The 27,581-nt window shown below is 44.0% G+C and overlaps 1 protein-coding gene across 4 annotated transcripts in view; it reads left to right on the top strand.

Moving 5' to 3' along the window:
• The window catches only part of IKZF3 (IKAROS family zinc finger 3), a 58,906-nt gene that overhangs the window by 17,236 nt on the left and 14,089 nt on the right, over nt 1-27,581 (top strand). For 2 of the 4 annotated variants that reach the window (XM_083583137.1, XM_083583138.1), the window contains exons 4-7: nt 8,822-9,085; nt 9,802-9,969; nt 12,670-12,786; nt 22,578-22,694. In XM_083583137.1, the coding sequence (XP_083439263.1) occupies nt 8,822-9,085; nt 9,802-9,969; nt 12,670-12,786; nt 22,578-22,694 (666 nt within the window). The other 2 variants (XM_083583140.1, XM_083583139.1) reach the window with 2 other exon arrangements.

The following is a 27,581-nucleotide window of genomic DNA, read 5'->3' as shown; positions in this document are numbered from 1 at the left end:
CCCCACCTGTGCTGAGAACGTGGCCCAGAACATTCCACAGCGTTCAAGGATTCATCAGCAGACAACTTCATCTGGAATGGATTCTCTGAAGTTGCAGAATTTGAAAACCATTGCTAGTATAGGTCGCATTTTCTGAGACAAAATCACTTCCGGTGCCTTCAAACTAGGCTGTTCTTCTCAGTTTTTCATTTTTCAAACATTAAGCTGAGTTCTCCACGTTCCCCCATCACTTGCAAGTTCTTATTTTTTATTTTATTTTTTTAAAAAAATATTATGAAGATTTATCAGCATTTTAGTGTGGGATTCTGCTCATACGCACATTGATGTATGAAGCTTTGCCTAATACAGTACAATTTTTAACGTTCTTTAAGTGTTATATATGCATTCTGTGCACCCTTTAGCCAGTCTAGGCATTTCAGTACATATTCCTTGGTTGGAGAACTTCGTTGCGAAATTTGTAGAAGCGCCCATTTCAAAGAATGACTTTGTTTCAGTTCGCGTATTGCTTCAGGAAGTGCGAATTGGGTAGATTTGCCTTTTCAGAGCGAACTGAACTGGGTTTCTTCCCTACTATAGACCTCCCACGATGGAAGCATGAGTTTTCGATATTTGAATATCTTTTCTTTACCCGCCCCCCCATCTAGTTTGCTTAATTCTTATTTTGTCTCTCCCCTGTTTTTTATTTTCTTTTAAGAGAGGCCAGCTTTTTGGCAATAAGCCTTCGTCCTTGCCAAGGAATTCGGAAAGTTTGGTTGGTATTTTTAGTAAGTGAAATTTCCACCAGGTGTTCACCGTCTGTCTGGGTTCACTGAGGCATCACCCTAGAAATGAGTTATTTAAATGAAAAACAAGACAAGATCCACAGTCATCCCCCTCTGCACCCATGTTTCAGTTTTTGTTGTTGTTGTTAATCAATTTATCACCCACACTTCACCAGGAGGTCCAAGGGTAGGTTTGTTGTTGTTTAGTCATTTAGTCGTGTCCGACTCTTCGTGACCCCGTAGACCAGAGCACGCCAGGCACTCCTGTCTTCCACTGCCTCCCACAGTTTGGTCAAACTCATGCTGGTAGCTTCGAGAACACCATCCAACCATCTCGTCCTCTGTCGTCCCCTTCTCCTTGTGCCCTCCATCTTTCCCAACATCAGGGTCTTTTCCAGGGAGTCTTCTCTTCTCATGAGGTGGCCAAAGTGTTGGAGTCTCAGCTTCAGGATCTGTCCTTCCAGTGAGCACTCAGGGCTGATTTCCTTAAGAATGGATAGGTTTGATCTTCTTGTAGTCCATAGGACTCTCAAGAGTCTCCTCCAGCACCATAATTCAAAAGCATCAATTCTTCGGCGATCAGCCTTCTTTATGGTCCAGCTCTCACTTCCATACATCACTACTGAGAAAACCATAGCTTTAACTATACAGACCTTTGTTGGCAAGGTGATGTCTCTGCTTTTTAAGATGCTGTCTAGGTTTGTCATTGCTTTTCTCCCAAGAAGCAGGCGTCTTTTAATTTCGCGGCTGCTGTCACCATCTGCAGTGATCATGGAGCCCAAGAAAGTAAAAACAACAGTTTTTACTTTCAACAACAGTTTAAAATTCAGAATTAAAAACAATCAAATTATATTACAGGAAGCGGGTAAGTTCTGAAAATATATCAGGTGTCAAAAGCCAGGGTAAAGAGGTCTGTCTTCAGCATATGATGGAAACTACATAAAACAGAGGGAATTCTGCAACCTAGGACAGAGCTTTACAAACTGTGTGTTGCGACACATTAGTGTGTCAGCTGCAGTGTTTAGGTGTGTTGTGTTCCTCTCGGGGCTGGGAATATGTTCATTTAACCTCTGGTCTGCTCGTAAAACTAAATTACTGTGTCGTGAAATGTTGCATGTCTAAAAAGTGTGTTGCCAACATGAAAAACTCTGACCTAGGAGCTGACATAAAGGATTCCCTCTCCCAGACTACCCTGGCTAAATTTCTGAGGGTGACAGAATGACTAATCTGCTGATCTTAACACCCAAGAAAGTCTGTAGGGAAGGAAGCGATCTTTCAGGTATTTGGGTCTTTTGCCGTTTAGGGTTTTAAACACCTTGAATTGTGCTCGGAAATGAATTGGCAATTGCCCACTCACTGTTAGTCCTGCCCACTCATTGTTCTCTCTCACCGTGAGCCTCGTAACTTCCCACCCTTCAACATGTGCCCCATCTTCCATCATGTCAATTTCCCCTCATGGGACGAAGAGTGGGAATTACACATTAACCACCCACACCTAGTGTGGATGTACCCTTTGCCTTGGGGAAAGCTTGAGGAGGCATGAACAAGACGGGGGCCTGAGTCACACTCTTGTCACAACAGCATAGGTAACGTTTTCCTCTGGTTTTTTTCTTCCTACACTGCTCCACCCGTAACAGTTATGTGTCAGAGCTCCATGGGTGGAAGGAATGACATGGTTTTTCAAAAGCTGACATTGGCGTGGAGTGGAGTGGGAAGGGACCCCAGAGAAGCGGCTTCTGCCTTGCTCTACCAATGTATGAATCAGCCCTGAACATGTGGCAGTGCATTGCCTTTGTGTGAAAGGCTCTGATGGTTGCAAATCCTAACTTTAAGCCTCCCCTCCACAGCCACATGTACGCACAAGCAGGCAGGGACAGTTGGATGGGGTCACAGAACCATTGGCGGCCTTCCTCCATTGTTCGTCTTCCCTCCTTTTCAGTGACTGGTTTTACCCAGGAGTTGGGAGTGGGAGCATCTTGAACAATTCATGCTAAGGAGTGATGAGTCAAACAAAGATTCTTAACCAGCTGTAGAAAGGTGGCCAGCGGTGCCACATTCCCCTCCAGTTTTTTCATCCTGTCTCCTGTGGATGGAGTGGGCTGAGGGAGGAAATTCAGTTCTCTAGATTGTGGTCTCAGTGTGTAAATGCTGTGATACCTTTGAAGCCTTCGACCAACCACGAATCCTTAGCTGTTGCTGAATCCCAGTTCCCAGCAGGGGCAAAACAAGGCTTTATTTCACCCGGGTCAAAGACCCACCCCACACATTTTTGTACACAGGCTGGAAGCCTCAAGGGCGCCCCTCTGGAGGTTTCACCTGAGGCAAAATATTGGATAGCCCTCCCCCCCAGTAGCTACGGCACTGACTCCCATCATCCCTGACCATGCTGGTTAGGAATGATGGATGTCGTTGTCCAGATATAAACGGAATGAGACAGAACCATCCTAGTGACTTTTGTTAAAAAATGGAAGTTGGAAAGGTGAGGAGCAGATACAAGTGGCTGTTAAGAGAGATGGTGAGAGATAGAGAAAGGCAGGCAGCAGTTCCTCTGTCTTTGTCGGTACAATTTTAAACACATCTATTTGGCAGCAAGGCTCTCTGATTCCAATAGGACTCACCACCATTTAAGTGTGCTTAGAATTGCAGCCTCACAATGCAATCTTCTGCACTGGGAAGGGCTGTAGCTCAGCAGTAGAGTATCTGCTTTGCATGCAGAATATCCCAGCTTCAGTCCCCAGCATCTGCAGGTAGAGTCGGGACAATCCCTTGCCTGCTGCCAGTCAGTGTAGACTGGAGTAGCTAACATGGTGCATTGCAGATGTTGTTAGACTCCAACTTCTATCATCCCTGGCTGTGTTTGCTGAGAATGATGGGATACAGAGTCCAGTAATGCCTGGAGGGCACCGCTTTGCTACCCCTGGTTTAGACAAATCCTATTGAATTGTGTGACACTTCTTACCGAGTAAATTAATATATAGGTAAGGCTGTGGTTTCTGTCCCCTCCAGCTTCCTTGGCCTGTTGGGGAGGGGATATTCAGAATTCTTAATAGGCAGAGCTCTCCTGGTGAGCTTAACAGGGGTGCCCAAACTTTTTTCAAAGAGGGCCAGATTTGATGAAGTGAACATGCTTGAGGGCCGACCAAAGTTGTTGACTTTTTTTAGGGTTGAAGTTGTTGTTGAGCTTTTTTAAGGATTTTACCCTCTAGGAAATAAACTGCCACAGGGGCCAGATTAAACCGACTGGCAGGGCTTTGGACGTGCCAGCCTTAACCCGTAGCCAGGCATAAGTGAAAGGCTTTCAAATCAAGTATTGCTTTTTCAAGACAAATATAAGCCTCACTGAGCAAGGCTGGGCTATTCTCTCTTCCCTTTACCTCCTGCCAGTGAAGACAGGGTTTGTCACTGAACTGATTTTTTCTCACAGCTTCTGCTTTCTGCCCCTCCTGCACGTTGGTCCGCATGGTTCCCGTTGTGCTTTTTTAGAAAGCACCTACATGCAAACTGAAAAATCGCTCAAGCTTTTGCTTGGGGGAACCTTCGAGCACTAGAGCATGGTGGGGGCTTCAGTCAGGAGGGCTCAGGTGCATCCTTTCAGTTCCTTATCAAAAGTGAATCAGAGGCAGAGAGATGCACTAGGCAGAGGCAGATGGCCTGAAGGAAAAGCAAAAGGCGGGTATTTTTCCTTAGGAGGAGTTTCAGTAAGAATCTTGCAAAGAGGTTCCCACAGGCAGAATCCCGAAGTAGGTGAGTTGTCTTGTTCATGTCTCCACTTCCCCAACCAGGGCCAGCCTTTCGCATGGTCAGTTTCCTTGGGAGTGGAGAGTGCTGTGGACTTGTGTAGTGTGATTTTGTAACTAGGGATGCCAGAAAATTCAATTTGCATTTAAAGGCAAACCTACCTGCCGTATTTTTCGCTCTATAAGACGCACCAGACCACAAGACACACCTAGTTTTTGGAGGAGGAAAACAAGAAAAAAAATATTCTGACTCTCAGAAGCCAGAACAGCAAGAGGGATCGCTGCGCAGTGAAAGCAGCAATCCCTCTTGCTATTCTGGCTTCTGGGATAGCTGTGCAGCCTGCATTCACTCCATAAGATGCACACACATTTCCCCTTACTTTTTAGGAGGGAAAAAGTGAGTCTTATAGAGCAAAAAATATGGTAATTTGCCGTTTCCAAAACAGTACAATCCAAACAGAGCCACTCTTTGAAATTTGCACTTCTCTGATGCTTTTGCATATGCAGTTCATCAGCCAAGAAACGCGTGCAAAAATGCATATGAATTAAATCATCATTAAAATGTGTATATTAGTGAAAACAATATACAGAAATGTGTTACTATAGGGGAAATTGCTTTGCAAAAATATGTATACAAATGTGTGCGCGCTCGGATAAATTCATAGCAAAATGCCGATGACTTTTCCTGAGGAGTGATGTGGAAATGTGGAGAAAAGAACTTAACATTGGAGAAACCAGAAACCAGAGAAACAGAAACTGGCAGATTTCCCCACCCTTATTTAGGACATCTACTTATTTGCATTGTGCAAACTGGGAGGAAGGCAAGCACCCAGGTGCCCAGTGCTGGTCTGTATGGTTTCCAAAAACCAACAGCTTAGCCTTTTTTCCCTCAAGGCTCCTTCTTATCGGCCAGCTGCAAAAACTTGTTTCTCCTTGACTGGTTTCGTCCAACTGCCAAGATCCTTCTCCTTTGGCCCCACACATGCAGATGCTCCTCAAGCAAACACATACGATTAGTAAACTCTACCCGTACAAAAACCTCAAGAGGTAGTCACTGTGCATATCCAGTGAGGATGTCTGAAACCATATTCTGCAATCAAAGCATATCTTCAGAAGTTGATACATTCACTCCCCACACTACTTTTCTCAAACCATAGAGCTGGGAGCAGACAGAAGATAGTTTGGGATCTACTGGTAGATCTCTGTGTGGTTTGCAGTACACTGGCAAAGACTTTCTGACTCAGGGGTCGGCAAAGTTTTTGTGGCTTGGGCCAGTTCATAGTCCTGCAGACGCCTTGGTGGGCTGAGGTGCGCGCGCGCACACACACACGCAAACACTATTTCTGGTGCTCCTTCTGGTGCGGAGGAGGCGTGCGCAGCTTCCCATTGGCTGCAGGAGCTTCCTGCAGCCAATGGGAACCCAGGCAGCATCGCGGAAGGCAGTCCCCGCTCTGCTCCGCGCTGGGGGTCCATGGGCCGGTTCAACGGCCTTAGGTTGCCGCCCCCTGTTCTGACTCCTAGTTGCTCAACGATAAGAAGAAGAAAACGTTTACATCTAAACTGGGCTGCTGACATGAAGAAAGCTTGGGTGGCCAGGACTGGGCCTTTGTATTAAATGATCATTTAATGCAAAAGTCCACTCCTGGCCACCCAAGATTTCTTCAACAAGCTCAACATACCAGCTGTCCTTCATGTGCATTTATTATGGAGTCCCTCAAATTTCATCTGCTACAGAAAGGCAATGAATGGTAAACTCCACAATTGTTACTTAGACTGTGATCCTATTTCCACTTACATGGGACTGTGCCCTACTGAATGAACACAGTGGAACTTACCAGCAAGTAAACATGCATAGGATTTTGCTTCCTATGTTTGCTTCAAGACAGTTGTGGTGATGGATGCACTGCGTCATACTCCCAGCTGCTTCCAAAGTAGTCAGTTCTTTGGTAGTGGCCATGTGCAACTCTTAAGCACAGATCCTTTGGCTCTCCAGATGCTGCTGAACTACAATTCCCATCATCCCTGGCCATTGGTAAGCCTTGGTGGGCCTGATAGGAACTATAGTTCAGCAACATCTAGAGGTCCACAGCTTCTCCATACCTGCCTTATGTGGAAATGATCCTATGAGCCAATAGATTCTACGGGCTTCTCCAGACGTCCTATTTATGGAACTTCCACCATGATTTGTGTTCTAGGCAGGTTCTCAAAAATCCAAAGCTGTCCAATGAGGACTGAGCATGTTCAGTGGGCACAGAATGACAGGGAGGGAAATGGAAAACTGGGAGGGAAAGAAATGCAGTGATTGGGAACCTGAAGAGACAGGCTTTACACTGCAGCATTTTTAATTTATTTTTATTTTTTTCAGGTTCCAGTTGCATAGACTCCCCATAGCTTTTTCAAAGACTTGCATGCAATAGGAAGGGCTACGTGTAACTCTTCACTGGGGGGGGGGGTGCAAATTAATTTTCATTTCATAGAGAAGTTGAACTGTGCTCATGTATATATTATGTAAATTGAATTTGCACGACTTATTTCGTGTAATTCTGCATCGTTGACAATTTTTTGCATAATTCATTCTGCTGGCCATAGAGCGAGAAACGGGCTTTCCCCTACCTACAGAAATATTACCTTTACAGCTACAGCATGATGCTATTTTTAAATGAAGCGTGAGGCGTTTCAGGGCAACTCATCCATTATAAACAAATGTGTTTAATGAAGTCTTGGTGCTGAGGCTTTAAAAAAAGAAAAATCGAAAAGCAGTCTCAGGAGAAGGTGGGAGGGCGGGCTTTCCCTGTTGACAATTTTCTGGCTTAGATCCTGCCCACAAGTTGGTTTTCCTTCTTCAGGGTTCACATGCATCAGCCCTGAGAGGGGAAGCAGGCACCTTGAGGTGATTTTGGAGCAGAACAATAGCTGGCAGAGAAAGAGTTAAGCACCATACACATACTCCCACCAACACTCCTATTGGTCTATGCCTGTCAGTGCCAGATTTATGTATAAGCTAAACAGGCTATATCTTAGGGCCCCACTCTCCCCCAAAAAAATTAAAGGGAAAAAACTGGATGTACATTTCCAAAATATAAGATAAAAAACAAATAAAATAAAACCTACACCAGTGTTTTGTTTTGTGTAGGCTCCTATTAGGTCCATAAATTACCATATAGCATATATTCAACACAAAAAACAGTGGCAATTTGTTGTTGACAAAGGACAGCTGGACATATAAAGGGCCCCATTCCCTTCAGTAGCATCAAACCTAAATCTGGCCCTCGTCCCTGTGATAAATAGCAAATTCCATTCCTGGTGCCTGGATCATTTTGGTTCTGGATGCCCTCTAGTTAAAACAAACAAGACTCAAAGAGACCTAATTCTGAAGTGCTCGGTGGAGCCTTCCCCCAGTATTTTTAGGGCCATGTGATGAAAAGGTAGCACACAGAAGTAGCCTCCATCCCTTCGACCCAGGTGGAATTGCATGGTTGTGTACAATGGGTTGCTGCTTAAAGACTTTCAATCAGAGGTGACTCTAATGCCAAAAGCAGCTGTCTTTGGAGTTTCAAACAGTTCATTGAGCTGAGTGTTTTCTTGCTCCTGCAGCTGCTCAGAAATCCAGAACACTTCCTGGCCTCAGGTGAGCACAGAAGTGGCTCCAGAATGACAGCTTATAAGACAGAGATATGGATTGATCAGTGGGTGGAAGAAATATTAGAATTAAGCGTCAAGGAAACAGTGATGAAATACTCCTGATCTTACCTGGGAGCCATCTCTTGAGTTGCTGGATCTTGAATGGATCCATCTTGTCTTCATGTTGTTGTTTCTCTTCTCTGCCCTGCCTTCATCTCTATCTCTCTCCTATTTTTCCTTCTCTTTTTCTGGTTTCTTCATACTGTGAGCAGTTGTGAATGGGGTGGGCAGTGGGGAATTGAAAGAGGGTGGGCATTAAAAAATGGTTTTCTCTGGCCTAAATCAGGGATGGGAAAACTGCTTTTCCAGATTATCAGACTCCAGTTCCCATCATCACAGACCATTGAATGTGCTGTCTGGGGCTGATGAGAACTGGAGATGAACAAAATTCCCACCCCTGGTCTAAATGGCTTATAAACTATAATAGTTTGAATTCAATCTGCCCCCTGCCCCGCCCCCCAAAAAAGAAGTTTTAAGATCTGGAAAAGGCAAACAAGAAAATTAAGGAAAAAACCATTTTGCATTATTTTTGTCTGTAATGGAAAAAAAAGCATGGCTAACTTCTTTCTATGGATTCTAAATTTTTATCCATCTCCTCACATTTGGGACCTGTCTTCCATTTCCCTGCACCCACCCCTCCAGAGGATGGCTTGCTTAAAGGCAAAGGTGAATACACTGAAAAAGAAGATGGCGTCTTGAATTCTGTACCAATGGAAAACCGAGGAGAGCCTGGGAGCCTTTATAACTGTCAGCAGGAGTATGGAGAGTATGAGAGCATCGAGTTAGAGAGGCATTCCGGACCGTACGACCTCATCAGGCCATCTAGTGGAAAGCTGATTTGCCACATTTGTGGATTGCGCTGTGTCAGCCTCAATGTCTTGATGGTTCACAAACGCAGCCACACTGGTAATTACTTTTCGTCCTTTCTAAGGCAAGGCCGGTGTTATAAATGCATTTGATCTGGGCCCACTAAGTTTACCACCCCTGTGTCAAGTTGAGTGGGGAGTTGAGGTGGGGGGAGAAATTTGATTCAGTTCACATTTTAAGCCAAATTTATCACATTGCCACTTCCTGGAAAAAAACCCATGAGAACCAAAACACAGCTGTCCTTCAAAATTTGCACTTATCTGAATTTTGCAGTGCAGTTTTCCAACCAAAAATTGTGATTACAAAAAGAGTGGTCCCACTGAAATGAATGCCTCTGAGTTGGTCGCCCTGTCCATCAGTTTCAGTGGATCTGCTTCAAGCAAGAATTACGCTGCACGCAACGCCTAGTCTTTAAGCTGCCACAAGACTCTTGCTATTCCTGGTGAAGAATGCCACTAAGTTTAATTCAGGGAAGGAGTGTGGTGTGGCTGTCAAAAAAAAGGGTAATGCCACTCTCATTTGGCTGTTACCTTACCACCACCAGCAACACACAAAAACACACACACTTTAGGTCTGTGGGGTAGCCCTTGCGTTCCCTCTTTTGGCCACTGCTGGGTGGTGTGGCGTCTGAAGCCCTGCCTGGCAGCCCTCAGGCAGAATTATGTATAATTTGTGTTTTTAGTATAGAGACTATACTGCCTGCATGATAGCACTTAAGTGATACCTTTCTCTCCTCCTTCCATGGTGTTTTTAAGGTGAGCGCCCTTTCCAGTGTAACCAGTGCGGGGCCTCGTTTACTCAGAAGGGCAACCTTCTCCGCCATGTTAAACTTCACACCGGGGAAAAGCCATTCAAATGCCACCTTTGCAGCTATGCCTGTCAAAGGAGAGATGCGCTCACTGGTCACTTAAGGACACATTCTGGTAAGTGATTTCAAAAAAATACCGTACTTTTCTGTGTAGAAGACGAGGGGTTTTTTTACTCTAAAATAAGGTTAAAAATCGGGGGCATCTCATACACGGATAGTGCAAATGCGGGACAGGCGATTTGTTGCAGCTGCGAGCAGGAGCTTGTCAGCGGCGATCGGGTGGGTGATTGGTTGCTGCTGCAAGGGCTGCTTAGGATTGGCTGTTGGTGCAACAATGGGTGGCTGATTGGTGGCTGCGTCAAGGGTTGCTGAGGATTGGCTGTTGGTGTGGCACTTGTGTGTGCGATTTTGGGGGCATTCTCCTCCAAAAAAGCTCAACAAATCTGGGCAATCCTTCCTGAAAAAAGGTTCAACAACTTTGGTCCATCTCCCCCCATTTTCTTAATTTGGGGTCCCCAAAAATAGGGGGCGTCTTATACATGGGGGCATCTCATATACGGTAAAAAATGGTAGTTTCCCCCCTCCCCCCACCTGCCCTCATCGAACGGCTCCAGTTCCTTTTCCTCTTCACTTTCAGACTTTCAAACTCTTTACCACCCCCTTTGCCATGAGTAATTACTTTTGCATCCAAATAGTGCGTGAGAGTCAACTAACCACTAACTAACACAAGATTGATCAAAGTCATTGATGCTGATGTGTCGCACTTATCTAGGAAACTGTGATGAAGTCACACCGTTTTGTGTGTGTGTGTTATAAGCAATCAACTTTACAAAGAGAATTGATGTCTAGTCTTAGCATCATGCATGTGGAAGCACTGAATGCTGATTGGCAGAGCTGCTGTGATGTCACAAAATGTTCACAAATCGTTTAGTGCCATTGATTAGCATTTTAGTCTTAAGAGAGAAGGTCAGTCTGACTGGGAATAACATCTCACACAACCTGTAGGGACAGGAGTAGCTTTCTGATGCACGTTGAAGGTTGGAAGGAGGCCCCGGAAAAAAGCAAAGGAGGAAGGGGACCTGGAATCATAGAATCAGAGAATTGTAGAGTTGGAAGGGATCCTGAGGGTCATTTAGTCTAACCCCCTGCAGGGCAGCGATCTCAATTTCCTCAACAGTGGAAGTAGAACATACATAGCCATTATGTCTAACAGCCATTGTTATTATCCTTTGTGAATTTGACTACCCCTCTTTTAAAGCCATACAAGCAAGATAGCTGAAGGACGTGTGCAGAGCAGGCTAAAAGGCTAAAATGAGAAGGGAACTTGATCAAATCTGAGAGAGAAGATGGGAGACGAAAGGAGGCTAATGAGAGAGGGGGCTCTGAGGAAATTTCAAAGTGCATAAGGACAGCAGGAGCTGTGTACATGAAGCATCAGAAGGGCTAGGCAGAGAGGCTGAAGAAAATAGGACAGAATGGGTGCCGGAGACATGGAGTAGTCATGGAGAATGCAGGACTGGGGTAAAATCTCCCATAGAGCCCTGGAACATTAGGAACTATGTACCATTGGCAAGAAGAAAGTGGACAGATAAGGGAGGTTTGGGAGACTGGCGTCTACGGGCCATACAGAGAAATCTTGTTGGTGACCATGGACCCACACTTTGCTCTTCCGCATTTTCCTTCAGCTGCAAAATGGGTACAGTTGGGATTGGAGGGGAAATATTCAATGTCACTGTCAAATATTTAAGTCCACTGGGCAATTGGGTATCTGGAATTATTCCATATATATATATATATATATATATATATATATATATATATAATTTTATTCATTTTTTTTAACATATCATTTTCAACAGTAATTAAACATACTTTTACATCTTATTCAAATTTTTGACTTCCATCAGTCCTGTCTGAAAATTTTCCAATCTAATCTCTCAGTATGCATTTCTTATCTTCCCTATTACATTTCAAACTCATAACCAATATCTCTATCTTTTTCTACTTTGTAACACTTTGTATATTTTTCCTTACAAAACTTCTTGTAGTCCTACTAGCGTCATTTGTTGATTACAGTTGCTCTTCAAATAATTCATATACTTCTTCCAATCTTCTGTAAATCTCTGGTCCCGCAGGTTTCGAATCCTTCCTGTCATTTTGTCCAATTCTGCATAGTCCATTAATTTCGTCTGCCATTCTTCTTTCGTCGGAATTTCTTCTTGTTTCCATTTCTGGGCTAACAATACTCTTGCCGCAGTTGTTGCATATAAAAACAATTTAACATCTTGCCTATTAATATCCTGACCTATAATACCAAGTAAAAATGCTTCTGTTTTTTTAAAAAAAATTGTATATTTCAACACCTTTTTCATCTCATTATATATCATTTCCCAGAAGTTCTTTACTTTTTTACATTCCCACCACATATGCTAAATGTTCCTTCTTTTTCTTTACATTTCCAACATTTATTATTTGTCTTATACATTTTAGCTAATTTCACTGGTGTAATATACCATCTATACATCATTTTCATCATATTCTCTTTCAAAGCATTACAGGCTGTAAATTTTATCCTTTCATTCCACAACCTTTCCCATTCTTCAAGCTGTATATTATATCCAAAGTCTTTTGCCCAAGGGTATCTGAAATTATTCCAGTCCCTGATGCAATCTGATCGCTCATGCAGGAGAATTCAAGGGATGGACAAGGCAATAATTTTAAGCCACTGGTTTACATATTAAAATTGATGCCTCAGTAACACAGTCCACGCACAGAAAGATAACAGTCCTTTTGTTTGCTTGCTTATTCCTCCTAGTGGAGAAACCATTCAAGTGCGAATTCTGTGGACGGAGTTACAAACAAAGAAGCTCATTGGAAGAACACAAAGAGAGATGCCGGACTTACCTGCAGAATGCTACCCTTGGTGAAGCTGGTGAGCCCCTCAAAATTAATTAGGTTCAGAGAATTCTGAATTATGTTGGAGTATCGAGGAGGGGAAGATCCTGGAACAGAGTTCCATGAAGAATTGTTTCCCCCCCTTTGCGAGGGAAATCCATGTGGCTCTGGGGAATCAAATAATTTCAGGCACGTAGACCTTCCTCCAACATGGCGAATTTTGTGCATAGTTGCTATAAACAGATCCTATTACCAGGAATGAATTCAATCTCAAATAACATATTCAGGCATGTTTTTATACAAAAAAAAAGTCTATTTAAATGCCACAAGGCAGTGGGAGAGGATACAGCTGCCATTCCACCAGTAGCCTCAACCAGTTCTAATCCAGTCTACCTGTTGTACAAATCCGGCCCCTGGTTTTACCCCACAGTCCCCTTGGAAGGCCAAGGGTAGTGGTGGAGGGATGGGGTGGAAAGCAAAGCAGTTGTCTCAAGGCATTTTAAAGGGCTGCCTGGGATCTTTGTGCATTCTGGCAAACCGTTTCAGATGACTTCGATTACAGAGAACTTGTGCCGTTCTGGTTTGTTGCTTCTGCAGTACAAGGTGGATGGGAAGTTCCTGGCAACATCCACCCCAATTTATAGGGTCACAGCCACACCATACATTTCAAAGCACATATGGGTCACATGGCTCTCCCCAAAGAATCCTGGGAATTGTAGCTCTGTGACGGGTTAAAAACAACAGTTCTCAGGATTTTTTGCTGTTAAAGTGGTATAAATTTGCTTTCAACATACAGCGTGGATGTGGCCAAGGAACTAAGCAGAGAAGTTGCAATTGGAAATATATCGGATTGTAGTCTGAAAATAAATGGGCATTTAGGCTCGGGGCCTTTTCTGTGGTGGCACCTTAAAGGTGGAACGCAACTCTGCTCAGAAGCACAGCTGGAACCTTCTAGATTATCTTTACAACGCCGGTTTAAAGCTTGCTTTATTACCAAGCTTTTTAATTCGTTGAATTTTCGTAATGGAATTTCCTGCTGCGCTTGTTGTTTTTACTGTAGATCTTATTGGTTGATTAGGTTGCGGCTTATAATAAATAACACCCCGCCCCAAATAAAGAACAACATGTTTATGAACTCACATTCAACATTTTAAATTTCACTTGAACTTTGGCGCAATTCGTAAATGTTGGGTTAATTTCAAAAACTTGCCAGTCACATGACGGTGCCATAAAGGATGATTTATTGGTATGATCAACTGATGTTAGTATAGGGATATATATGTAAATAGATAGATGATAGATAGATAGATAGATAGATAGATAGATAGATGATTGATAGATAGATAGATGTGTGTGTGTGTGTGTGTGTGTGTGTATACTCCTTTAGTTACTAATGCGTGGAAGGGAAACGATCGTGGTTGTTGCAAGCAGGGAGGATCTGTGGGCGTACCGAATCTAGCTTGAACTAGGAGGATTGGGTGTGGGGGATTTTGCTCTGTGTTTGTCTTCTCTGAGGCGTCTCATCTGCGTTTTGACTGCTCCTCTGGAATTTGCCATTGATTGAAAAGGTTAGCATTTGCGACCACATGGCTGGGAAGGAAGAAAAAAAAAGTTCATACCCCAAACCCTGCATGCAGCATTGTAATTCAAACGTGACTCCTATGCCTGATCAGAGATCCTTATCGGGCCACTAATCAGTTGTCTTGTTCCGTGCTCCATTCCCCTAATGACCACATCATTTGGTGTGACAGGAAGCAAGGCCGCTCATTCAGGTCTCATTTAGCACTTCTGAGGTTATGTTAACCAAACCCTCTCGCTGTGAGAAATGTGAAACTGTTAAGGCCTGGGCTGACAGAAATCTCATGTTGGGAACAGCCTGAATTGCACCCTGAAAAGGCATGCCGTTGCTGCGTTGCTAGAATAGAGGACCAAAGGAGTAGGAGAGAGAGACAGAGAGAGGGGTTGGGGAGGGGATAAGAGCACCCCAAAAGTTGGTGCTTTCTGCTTTCTGCTTCCCCTTTACCCTCTCCTTCTCTGCTCACTTGCAGTAGAGTGGTACCTCGGGTTACATACGCTTCAGGTTACATACGCTTCGGGTTACAGACTCCACTAACCCAGAAATAGTGCTTCAGGATGAGAACAGAAATCGTGCTCCGGCGGCGCAGCAGCAGCAGGAAGCCCCATTAGCTAAAGTGGTGCTTCAGGTTAAGAACAGTTTCAGGTTAAGAATGGACCTCTGGAACGAATTAAGTACTTAACCCGAAGTACCACTGTACAGGGATCCTTCTGTCCCTAGGCCACACAAGAGGTCTCCTAACCACCATCGAAACTGATCTTTCACTTCCCTCACATTATCTGTATTAACATTTTGTGACAGTCCCTTCCCCACTCCACATTTAGATTGTACATCCTTTGGCATCACAGCAGCACTTCAGTAAATAAATGGCTGGGGAAGCTAATGTCACATGTGATAAGATCTGGGGTGGGGAGCCTTGTTCCTAGGTGTGAATGGTGCCCCTCCAGGTCTTTCTGTCTGGCCCTGGGGGCTTTCCCCAAGCCACACCCCCTCACCCATGCCTTCCTCAAGCACCTCTGCCTGGCTGAAATGTGTCCTTGAGCTCTGATAATGCCTATTGCTTGTCCGTGTGGAGATGTTGGGGGAGTGGGGGTGCATAGGAAAAAAAACCCCATTTTTTAAAAAAAGATGGCTGAAAAATAGCTGTGTAAACGTAAGAGTTACACCTGCTGCTCCCCCCACTTTGGCCTTTGATTCTCTCCCCCCCCCCACTGGCATGCTGCCCCTGGAAGATTTTCCATGATGAAACTGAGACTAAAAAATGTTTGGGCTACAAACTTTAATTGACTTGCTTAGTAGTGTGATTTTTCTTTGATTAGTCACTGGGTCCCATTTAATTGGTGGATCTGAGAATAGTGGTCACAAATCAATTTTTGGGGGCTAATATTCACATATCATTAAATGTAACCAATCAATCAATCAGTTTACTAATTGCCTGCCATTTAGTACAGTTTAATCAGCTAAAATTATTTCATGGTTAGAGAGCTGTTGTGTTACTGCGCTGCAGATTGTGCATGTAAGTTTGGCTGCAACTCAGGTGATGATCTCCACCAGGCAGGTTGCAGGTGGATGTGGCATCTGTACAAAGAAAAGCACAACTCTACACGCATAAAGCTACTGTGTCCGAGGGAGGATTCTAGTTTTGCCTTCTGCTAGTTCACAGTACACTCAGGGATTTTGTTTTGTTTATTTGGGTTTTTGTTTGTTTGTTTGTTTGTTTGTTTATCTTGCCCCCTCCCCGCCAGTTGTAGTTCAGATTGGTACAGCCCTGTCTCAGGTTGACCATTTCAGCGAAGATCCTAACCCCATTTACCTGGGAGTAAGCCCCACTGACTTCACTAGTTTTTACTTCTGGATTGCACTGTTAGCAAGTTCTTTCAAGTAGCAAACTACTATTCAAAGCCCAGAATAGTCTCTTCATGTGACACAGCCCAGTACTATCTTGTCTTTATTTCTCACCATCCCCGAAACACAACCAGACTTGGATGTCGGCTCACGTGTTCTCTCCTGCATTTCCCCTGCCATGCTTCAAATTAATTTTTTGCCCTCCTGCCTCCCGCATCCTTAAACTGAAAACAGAAAGATGTTGCATAGCACTTTTACAGCACTGTTGTTTTAGGGAGGAAGGGAGAGGCACGCCCTAGCCTCGCTTATCCTAGAGCTCAGGCTGCTGAGGTGTTTTCACACTGAGGCTTAAGGCAGTTGCTGCTGCCATCAGCTCTGCAATGTGTGAAATCTACAATTGGCAGAATGACCATTTGCATTACAAATGCTTCTTCTCTCCCACTTTCTCCTGTGCATTAGCAAAGGCTGAAAATGCACTTAGAATGTAGAAATAGACACTGAAAGTTCCGTTTTTAAGTAGCATTCCTGTTGTGCACAAGACGTTCTTTAAATTCTCTCTCTCTTTCTGCTTTCCTATTTCCCTCTTTTATGTATCTGTAGGGAAGCCTGGGACAGAGGGATGTGGGTGGCGCTGTGGGTTAAACCACAGAGCCTTGGGCTTGCTGATAAGAAGGTTGGTGGTTCGAATCCCTGTGACGGGGTGAGCTCCCGTTGCTCGGTCCCTGCTGCTGCCAACCTAACCTAGCAGTTCAAAAGCATGAAGTGCAAGTAGATAAATAGGTACCGCTCCGGCGGGAAGGTAAACGGCATTTCCGTGCGCTGCTCTGGTTCGCCAGAAGCGGCTTAGTCATGCTGGCCACATGACCCAGAAGCTGTACGCCGGCTCCCTCGGCCAATACAGCGAGATGAGCGCCGCAACCCCAGAGTCGGCCACAGCTGGACCTAATGGTCAGGGGTCCCTTTACTTTTACCCTTTAGGGAAGCCTGAGTCCCCCTTTACTATCCCTCTAGTCCAGAGAGTGAAATCCATTTGCACTAACAAGCTTATACATACACATAGGTAGCCGTGTTGGTCTGCCATAGTCAAAACAAAAAAAAATTTTTTTCCTTCCAGTAGCACCTTAAAGACCAACTAAGTTAGTTCTTGGTATGAGCTTTCGTGTGCATCTGGCAACTTCTGTTTCAGTGTATCTGAAGAAGTGTGCATGCACACGAAAGCTCATACCAAGAACTAACTTAGTTGGTTTTTAAGGTGCTACTGGAAGGAATTTTTTTTTTTTGTTTAAGCTTATACATGTGTACGGAAGCGTACTCTTATGTGTATACAAAAAACCTCAGGGTGCTTCCAGACAGGTGTTTATTGTGAGCTGTATGCATGGAAGAGGAGTCAAAATGCAAGCCCATATTACCCGTCCCTGCTTAATTCAGATTTCCTCTTTCTGGGGGAAATCCAGAAAGCTCTGTTGCCAACGCCCATTTGCAATAATAAGCCTTCATCTGGGAGCATCCTCACACACCCCATGACCCAATCTCCTATGCATAACTCTACACCTTCTGCTATATCAGTCTCCAGGCTCACGGGCGAAGCACTGGGTATTGACATGCACAGCTCCTGCAGCCAGGGCCGGCCCAAGACTTTTTGCTGCCTAAGACAGAACAGCACATGATCCCTTCCCCCTCAAAAAATGAGGGGCATGGTATCTAAGACTAAGCATGTCATTCTCACACCTGAGACAGAAAATCCACCAAGTGCCTCTCCCTCAGAGTAAAAATGCAATAAGAATACATAAAACAATTTGCTGCCCTTTCATGACACCCAGAAGGGACGCGGGTGGCACTGTGGGTTAAACCACTGAACCTAGGATTTGCCGATCAGAAGGTCGGCGGTTCGGATCCCCACGACGGGGTGAGCTCCCGTTGCTCAGTCCCTGCCCCTGCCAACCTAGCAGTTTGAAAGCACGTCAAAGTACAAGTAGATAAATAGGTACCGCTCTGGCGGGAAGGTAAACGGCGTTTCCGTGTGCTGCTCTGGTTCACCAGAAGCGGCTCAGTCATGCTGGCCACATGACCCGGAAGCTGTACGCCGGCTCCCTCGGCCAATAAAGCGAGATGAGCACCGCAACCCCAGAGTCGGCCACGACTAGACCTAATGGTCAGGGGTCGCTTTACCTTTACCTTTACATGACACCCAGAATCTGTTGCCTCAAGCAATTGCCTTACACTACCTAATGGTTGGACCAGGCTGTACTCTATGCTAAAATTCTGCACCAGGCAATCCACATTCTTTCTTGAGAAAAGCTGCATTAAGTCACCCCAGCCATAAGGTTTATAAACTTGTTCTTTCTTTCTTTTTTCCAAAAAAGCAAAAGAAAAAGGAAAGACAGAAACATGAGTTTCTTAGGAAACTGAATTTTGCACCCGCAATCACATAATGTACACTTTCTGTACTTCCACAGAATTGTGGCACGTGTGACACCTTGCCTATTGAGGCCAGTCTTTTTTTCAATCAGGACAAGAGTCCTCCGTGTGCTACAGTCCCAGCAGTGATTAACCAGGCCCCCTCCCCCTCGTCCATGTTGACTAATTTCTGTACTGCGGTTTTGGGACAGGAGTGCTTTGAAGGCCCTCTGCCTTCAGTTTCAAAATGCTGTGTAAAGTGCAAGCAAGCAAATTAAGTAATCTGCCTATGGCTCTTTATGTGTGTAGGTGACTAATTTCAGTGCCGATTCAAATATGCCTGAGGTGAGTTTGAAGCTAAGTTGTCAAAACAAGTTGTCGAAAGGGTTAACTTACAGTGCTGCAAGTTTCATCTATCACGCCTTTGTGGTTAATGCTGTGTTATTTTATTTAAGCACACATTTTATTCATTATGGGAACCTTCCTCTGGGACAAATTTCAAAGAGGTCATCATTTTATGCTCTCTGGAAAAGCCACAGAGAGACCTTGTGGCCATCTGCTGTTAAAAGAAGGATGCTGGATTAGGGGGAACCTTCGATATTATTCAGAGGGGCTCTTATTCCTTATTTACAGTGGTACCTCGGGATACAGACGCTTCTGGTTACAGACTCCGCTAACCCAGAAATAGTACCTCGGGTTAAGAACTGTGCTTCAGGATGAGAACAGAAATCGTGCGGCGGCAGCGGGAGGCCCCATTAGCTAAAGTGGTACCTCCCGTTAAGAACAGTTTCAGGTTAAGAACAGACCTCCAGAACGAATTAAGTTCTTAACCCAAGTTACCACTGTATTTATTTTCATACATTATCCCCGGGGGTGGGGAACCTTTCCAGCTTGGCAGACGAGATCTTTATCCCCCCCCCCACTCCACAGGCCGGCTTTAACAGGTGGGCAGGAGCCACCCATCTGTCAATCACCTGGCATCATGGAATTCAAGGCAGTGTATTTGTGGTTCCCAGGCCATCAGCCATGTAGGCCCTGCCCAGATACAGACCTGTGGCGCTCCAGCAAGATGGTGGCCTGTAGACCCTGGGACCCTTATGTTTTCAGCCTTAACACCCTAAATGGGTTCATAGAGACACTGAATTCATGAAGGTGAATCATCTTTCAGGTCAATTTAAAATGTTGTTAGGGATTACCTGAATTTTATTTCATTTTATTTTTTGGTACTGTGAATTTTTATTATTACTTCATTTGTTTTGCAAAAAATTAAATGGAAATAAATTTTTAAAAATGCACTTGTAAAAAAGGCCTGCATTCAATGTGACATAAGCTTTCAGGGACCACCAAAACATCAGATGCAGTGGGTTTATGCAGCTACAATGTATTTTTGAGTATTTAGGATGCCACAAATTTGTCCTTCCTCTTTTTAAAATAAAAATAAAAATTCTGAGAAATCTTCTAGGTTTGTGTGAGGTTGTGGCCAGTACTATCAGAGCCACCCACTGTTACCCTATGAAGTCTGTGTAACCTAGAACACACCCAGCACTTTCTCCTTTCTACATATTGTGCGGAGAAATGCATTGAGAACAAGCCGCCTCTCAGAAAAAGTTGCCTGTTAATCCCAGCAATCTCATTAAAGAGCTAGCAATAAGCTTCCAAGAAATAGTGACATGGCTCCAAACTGAAGAGTACACAGTTGGAAAATCTCTGCTCCAGACTGCCGTGGGGTGGAGCCACAAAGCTAGCAGGTGGGAGGGAGAGGCGAAGGGCGGTGGGGAGGGTGGCGCAGTGCAAATCTTCTGGCAGAAGTGCCAGATTGACTCTGCCAGTGTGTTTGCACTGTGCTGACACCCCGACGCCTCGTCTCTCTCCTGGTAAGCAACGGTGACCTGCCTGCCAGGAAGTTCGCGTAGCGGCTTGGCCCCACCTGGTGAGCCTCTTATTCCTGTTGGATACAAGGCCAGATCTATAGACAGAACGTTAAGAATATTAGCAGTCCTCTAACTGGACCCTTTACTTCCCATTGGGATGGAGAGAATTAACTCATTGTTGTTGTTCTGTCTTGCTTTATTAACATAACATAGTGACAAAGGGGATTTTTCTGCATTGAAACTTTCCTTGCTGTTTTCTCTTTATAGCATTCTTCAGAGTTTGTGATCCTTGTAAGCCAGTAAGCATTGTTTTGTGTGCTTTTGTTTTTTAAAAGAAAGAAATCACAGATCCGTTGGAATCACTGCTTCCTTGCTTTCAGTTTAAGTCTTTGTCTTCCAAGCCTTCCTGGGCTTTGCTCTCCAAATATCTTACATATATTGATGACCATGACTTTCACTCTTCCACCATTGCCGCCCTCGGCCACCAGAAGGTGTGATTTTTCTGCAGACTGTCCATTCTCTCCTGCTTCCCCTCACAAGGTGCTGCCTCTGTCTTGCCCTTCTTCTGTAAAGCACAATTCTTCCACTAAGTCTTTTGTCGTGAAGCTTTTCGTCGACCCCTTTGCACCTCATATCATCCTGAAAACAGCCTAGGCCGCTCTTGAGTTGCAGCTGCATAGGAGCCTCTTTTCCATAGTGACGCCTCAGGCAAAGGGGGAGGCTGTGTAAGAATGATGCAGCCACATTGAAAAAGGGGGCTCACCACATGGACCATTTTGCATACATACTCTTTCCTTGTCATCCCTTCCTCCCTTCTGCTTCGCTGTCACCTCTTTAGATTATAAACTCCTCAAGGCAGAGACTCCCCCCCCCACCACACACACCTTATGTAATAGTATGTGTCATGTACCTCAGTTGCTCTGTATAATTTAATAAATAATGATCACTCCCACTAACAGCAAACTCAGTTGCTGAGTGCCAACAGTCAGAGGCAGTTTGCTGGGTAGGGTGGAGCTTCTGTGTTAGTTTCCCAGCAGATGGGTTGCTGTTGCATCCCAGAGAGAGATAGGGAGTGTGGAAACAGCAGGAAAGTCAGTGCAGTAAAAACGCACCGGCAAAACCAATCTGGCACTCCTGCCAGAACGTTTTCACCGCACTGGCCTCCCTCTACTCCCTGCCTCCTGGTAAACAATAGCAACCAGCCTGCTGGGAAGCTAACATAATGGTTCTGCCTCAGCTGGCGAGTTGCTTCTGAGCAGGATAGTAACCAAAATAGGGCCACTGAGAAATAAGAGAGAGGACTTTGCATGCTTAGAGGAACCCCAGAGTTTGCAGAAGTACAAAGAATATTTAGGTGGGGCGACTTTGAAGGCTAAAATAACATCAGGATCCCTAACCGCCCCCCTCCAAAAAAAACCCCCAGTGAGCATGCTCAGTGATCACAGAATGTTGAGTGTCTGTTTGGGTTAGGGTTAGGGTTGGGGAGGGAGAATTGAATGGTGTCTTGCGGAGAGGTTATGACTGGCTGGAGCACTGAACAGTAGCATTCCACAATAAAGCATTCTGTTTCAAACAGGGCTAATATTAATGATAAACCAAGCACGTTTCAAAGGGTGAAGATGTTGTGGTTCCATCAAAGCACATTTTTTTCTTAGCACATCCATCAAAGGGCTGAACGCTCCCCTTTCGCATTTGCCTTTTCATGTGTTCTGGGCCTGCCTGCAGGTGTCTTGCAAGTCTTACTCAAAATCAAATGGAAAGATGGGCGGGACAAAGTCTCCTTCTGCGTTTCGCAAACTACAAGGTCCAGACTGTTCATTAGCAAGAGGAAGTGTACAATCAAGATGTTAATTCCGTTAGGTTGTTTGCTCCCCTTTTGTGAGTCTGAGAAATTGCAGGGTTTCAGTGTGTGTGGTGTTTTTGCCCCTTAGCTCTGCTGACCACAGGGGTGAAACAGAGGTTTGAGAACAACAAGAAGAAAGCAGCTACTCTACCACAAGTTCCACTCAGCTTTCCTGGCTGAAGTGTTGAGGGCAACTATCTCTTTTCCCCTTCTTTGCTACATCTCTCTCTCCCTCTCTTTCTTTTCGTTCTCCCATCTTTTCAGCCTGATTTTTCTCTGCGTTTTCCCTCATCTAGAAAGCGTGGAGGGAAGGCACATCAAATCCGAGATGGGGACTGAACGGGCCCTTGTGCTGGACCGCTTAGCGAGCAACGTGGCCAAACGGAAAAGTTCCATGCCTCAGAAATTCATTGGTAAGAGAAAACATGCTTTTATCATGAAATCGCACTGGAATTGTGTTGGTGAGGAACTCACATGCTTGTTCTGCCTGGGATGATTCGAAAGCTTATGTTGGTGCAGGAATTAGTAGCGTACCTTGTACAGGAAGTTGCGTTCACAACCAGATCCCTGATGAAGTGCTCGTTGGTGCCTGTTTGTTCCTCTTCTCCCCGCTTTCATTTCAATGAAGTGGGCAGTTTTACGTGCATTTGCAGGTTTCTCCCTGAAAAGACTAGGAAAGCTATTAAGGCTGCTGATTCGAACTCTGGAGACTTCAAGAGAGCATTGGATTGATTTCCAGTGAGATCAGTACTGGTCCAATATATAGCCCAAACCCAGAGAACTGTGATTCAGAAGGCACGTAAACAGTTTGGGGTTGTGCTACTGGTTTGTGTATGAGTACCTATGAAGCAATAGACCTAATTCTTACCCTAATGCAGGATGCAGCCTTTGTTACAGCAGATATTCTTTGCGGAAAGATATTTTAGCTGCCCGGTGGCCTGATAACTGATTAATTGATTGACTTTAACTGCGTTGCATATTTCCAAAATTTCAATAAGCAGGTAGCAACTTACAATTGCTAGAAGGGAATTGCAGTCTTAATATTTTCTTTTCCATTCCATATCGAAACCACACCTAAGGATCAAATAGGGTTAAGCATAATAAACAATTGTGCCCTTAATTCACAGCTCCTCTAATTAAAATTTACGCTTGCCAATTAAAGATAGCTCCTGCAGATTAGATTACTCTGCTAATTAAACCAGTTTATGACTGAACCCATTTTGTGTCTTTGATTGCACAGATACTATTAATTGGGGCATTTGTGTGTAGGTTGAGGACCCGATATGTTTGTGCCTCTCTGCATGTACTTGCACATAGGTGAACAAAACAAAAAAGCACATACACATGTATGGTGGCTTTATAGAAGCAGTTTCCTTTAGCTTTTAGCTTTGCTGTTTTTGACATATTTTGAATGTGAAATACAGAGAACGGTTCTGATAAACTTCTTTCAGTAATTACTTTGCCAAGTTATCCCATGAAAGATTAATATTACTTAGTACTATTGGGCAGTATTTAACTAAGTTTTACCCAGAGTAATCCCATTGAACATTAATTTCAATTTCTGTACAGTAGTTCTTCTCTGAGTAAAACATAGTTGAATACCATCCATTATTTATAATAAAATATTAGTATGCTTAATATTGGAACTACTGTTGGCATTGCTAGTCTTTATACTGTTGTTTTTAAAATACTGCTATTTTAATTCTATTTAATTCTATTAGATATTTTATAATGTTATATTTTTGATATGCTTATCAAAAATTTGCAGAATGAGCTTATGCAGTTTGCAACTTGTAAGAGCAAAAGAAAACACATTTGAAAGACAAGTGGAAAAACTTGAAATCTTCAAATAACAGATTTATTTTGTCTATTAGCATTTACATCTATTCACATATTATCAAAATCTCAGTTTAGGAGCCTTTGAAAGAAATTGATAAAACAGTTTATCAACAAAAACTACCACTGGGCAGGGGGAAAGGGCATAGTTAATTTATGAGACTGTTTAGAATGTGTGGGATGCAAAAGAAATTAATAAACGATCATGCACTTAACTCCTGTGCTCACTGATTAAAGTAGTGTTATTCATGGAGTAATTCACTAAACTTTTAGTTGATTTACTGAATTAAAGGTTGGTTCCCCAACTTTTCAACCATTCATTTGTAGCTCTGCCTTAAGCAGCTGTCTGATGCTAGCAAGTTACCTTGCATGTTTCCATGCTATTAAAAAACAACAACACATAGCCCACAACACAGTAAGAGCTTAAATGTCATGGGTGATTTAGTAGAGGTTCCTGCATTGGAGCCGTTGGACTAAATGACCCTTGGAAGGCCCCCTTCAGTCTCTATGAGTCTGTGATTCTAGGGCAGCTGCAACCGCCCCTACAGTTGTACCTAACAATACGCGATAAAAGCAGTACCTTTGGACCCCAAGAGGCCCAGTATTTTTGTCTCCAACCTTTCTTTGTGTATCATTCATTCTCTCTCTCTCTCTCTAAATGAATTTCAGAATAGAGCAGGGTGTTTTTGTTTCAGGTACAAAAATGTCCGAGGCCAAACACCCCCCTTCTACTTCTTTACCTCAAGCTCAAGTTAAACATGAACCTACTATAATTTTATTTTTGTTTTTTTCTAGAATTTTTATTGAAAATTCCATATTAAAAAAAAAAAAAGATGCACGGGGAAAAACTCTGCTATGCTTAATAGAGGAGAATCTAAATAATACATTTTAAAGTAAAATTCTGTTATGATAGTGCTGCTAATAATAATATAATAATATCAAATTATAAACGTCCAAGCAGAATACACAGTTTTACAATATCTTGGACCTTATCAATCCAGTAAATTATAAATTATAAAGACACTCAATTCTTCACCCCCCAAAAATATAATCACCTGACTGTCCGTCTTCTCTGGAACTTACCACATTTGTGAGTTTGTCTGTTGTTGTTGTTGTTGTTGTTATTTAATTATATTATTACAGGTATTTGTGAACAATATCCCAAATTTTGATTACCCAATTGTACAGGGATGGTACCTTTGATTTCTTCCAGTTATAACAGATAACTATTCCTCTGGAAGTCAGTAAATGCTGAACCAGTTCAATCTTCCTTTAATGCTATGTCTTTAACGTAGCCAAATATTTCATAGAATCATAGAATCATAGAATCATAGAGTTGGAAGAGACCACAAGGGCCATCGAGTCCAACCCCCTGCCAATTTACTGGATTTATATCCCACCTTTTTTCTCCAAGAAGCTCAAAGTGGTGTACATGGTTCTCCCCCTCCTCATTTTATCCTCACAACAACCCTGCGAGGTATATTAGGCTAAGAGGCAGTGACAGGCCAAGGTCGCCCAGTGAGCTTCACGGGAACAATTATTAGGTATTATTGGGACACGGGTGGCGCTGTGGTCTCAGTGGCGTAGCGTGGGTTGTCAGCACCCGGGGCAAGGCAAGTAATTTGCACCCCCTAACCCGTGGATTTGCGCCCCCTAACCCATGGATTTGCCCTAACCCCAGATGTTGCGCCCGGTGCGGCCGGCCCCCCCTGCACCCCCCACGCTACGCCACTGTGTGGTCTAAACCACTGAGCCTAGGACTTGCCGATCAGAAAGTCGGTGGTTCAAATCCCCGCGACGGGGTGAGCTCCCGTTGCTCGGTCCCTGCTCCTGCCAACCTAGCAGTTGGAAAGCACATCAAAGTTCAAGTAGATAAATAGGTACTACTCTGGCGGGAAGGTAAACGGCGTTTCCGTGCGCTGCTCTGGTTCGCCAGAAGCGGCTTAGTCATGCTGGCCACATGACCTGGAAGCTGTAATCCGGCTCCCTCGGCCAATAAAGCGAGATGAGCGCCACAACCCCAGAGTCGTCCGCGACTGGACGTAACGGTCAGGGGTCCCTTTACCTATCCTATTATTACCTTGATTTCAGTTGCTGCATCCTCCCAGAATTTTTAAACTTTGAGACAAGCCCAGAAAATATGCAGCATTCCTGCATTCTTCACTCTGAATCTCCAGTGTCAATCACTAGCAGTATTATATATATGTTTGGGACATGATGATTTTAAATACCAGTGGAGCATAAACTTTTGAAAACTTCATTTAAGAGATAGCACAGGTTATTGGGGACTTTTGGCCATATCCACTTCCATGGATCTGTCTGAATTTGTTCTCCATAATCTTGATTCCAACAGTTCAGATAGAAATTTCATTCTAATTCCTGGCTCTGTACCAGTTTGTATATTTAGCGTAATACCGTTTTTGAGCCTTCCTTCAAAATCAAATTTTATAAGCCGAGATCTCTCTGGTACTGTATTTTTTATCTGATCTTGCTGCAAACGCCCTGAGACTAACTGCCATCCTCTCTCTTTTAATGTCTTGAATAAAAATAAAGTTGACCTTAATTCCCCACCCTACCCCTGACTCTGCAAAGGCAGAGGGGAAAGATTTGTTCACCTTAACCACAGCGGGCTCTCTCTGACATTTACAAACAAGAGTCAGTAGTCACCCGTGCAAAAATGGTGTGTGGTGTTTGTTTGCACCTACAGCCTGCACACCTTTGATGGACAAGATCCTTTCTGTACATTACGAACCAGCAGCACTACCTGAGCTCAGGTTGTGATTATGAAGGCAGCAGGTGATGCTCACTTGTCACTGGGATTGGTGGGTTTCACAGAGTTTGGGTCCCTTCACTCACCCACCAATCCATGCTTGTTCGCAGAGTTCAGCTGGGAGATTGTTTATACGCAATAACTACTCAGTGGTGCCAATGTGTATTGTGAACAATGTGATAGAGCAGAGAAAAAACAGGTTCTAACCACTGCTCTGCTATAAAAGCTTGGTACGTTATTTGCTTTGAGCCTGATCTACCTTGCTGAGCTCCTTGGAGGAAGGGCAGAATAAAAATGTTCCGTGTCAAAATGAAATGTTGGAATGCACTTTACAGTGGTATCTCGGGTTACATACGCTTCAGGTTACATACGCTTCAGGTTACAGACTCCGCTAACCCAGAAATAGTGCTTCAGGTTAAGAACTTTGCTTCAGGATGAGAACAGAAACCATGCTCCAGCGGCACGGCGGCAGCAGGAGGCCCCATTAGCTAAAGTGGTGCTTCAGGTTAAGAACAGTTTCAGGTTAAGAACGGACCTCCGAAACGAATTAAGTACTTAACCTGAGGTACCACTGTACTGCGGCAGGCTGCAAGTGGGAATCAACCATTTAAGGAAGGTTGTGGATGAATGGCTCTTTTTATTTCTTGACTCATCCACAGCAGGGGTTTCCCTCCCAGAAGAGCCAGAGTATAAA

This window comes from Podarcis filfolensis (assembly GCF_964270895.1).
Source record: "Podarcis filfolensis genome assembly, chromosome: 13".
NCBI lineage: Eukaryota > Metazoa > Chordata > Lepidosauria > Squamata > Lacertidae > Podarcis > Podarcis filfolensis.
This window is presented reverse-complemented; position numbering and strand designations above follow the sequence as displayed.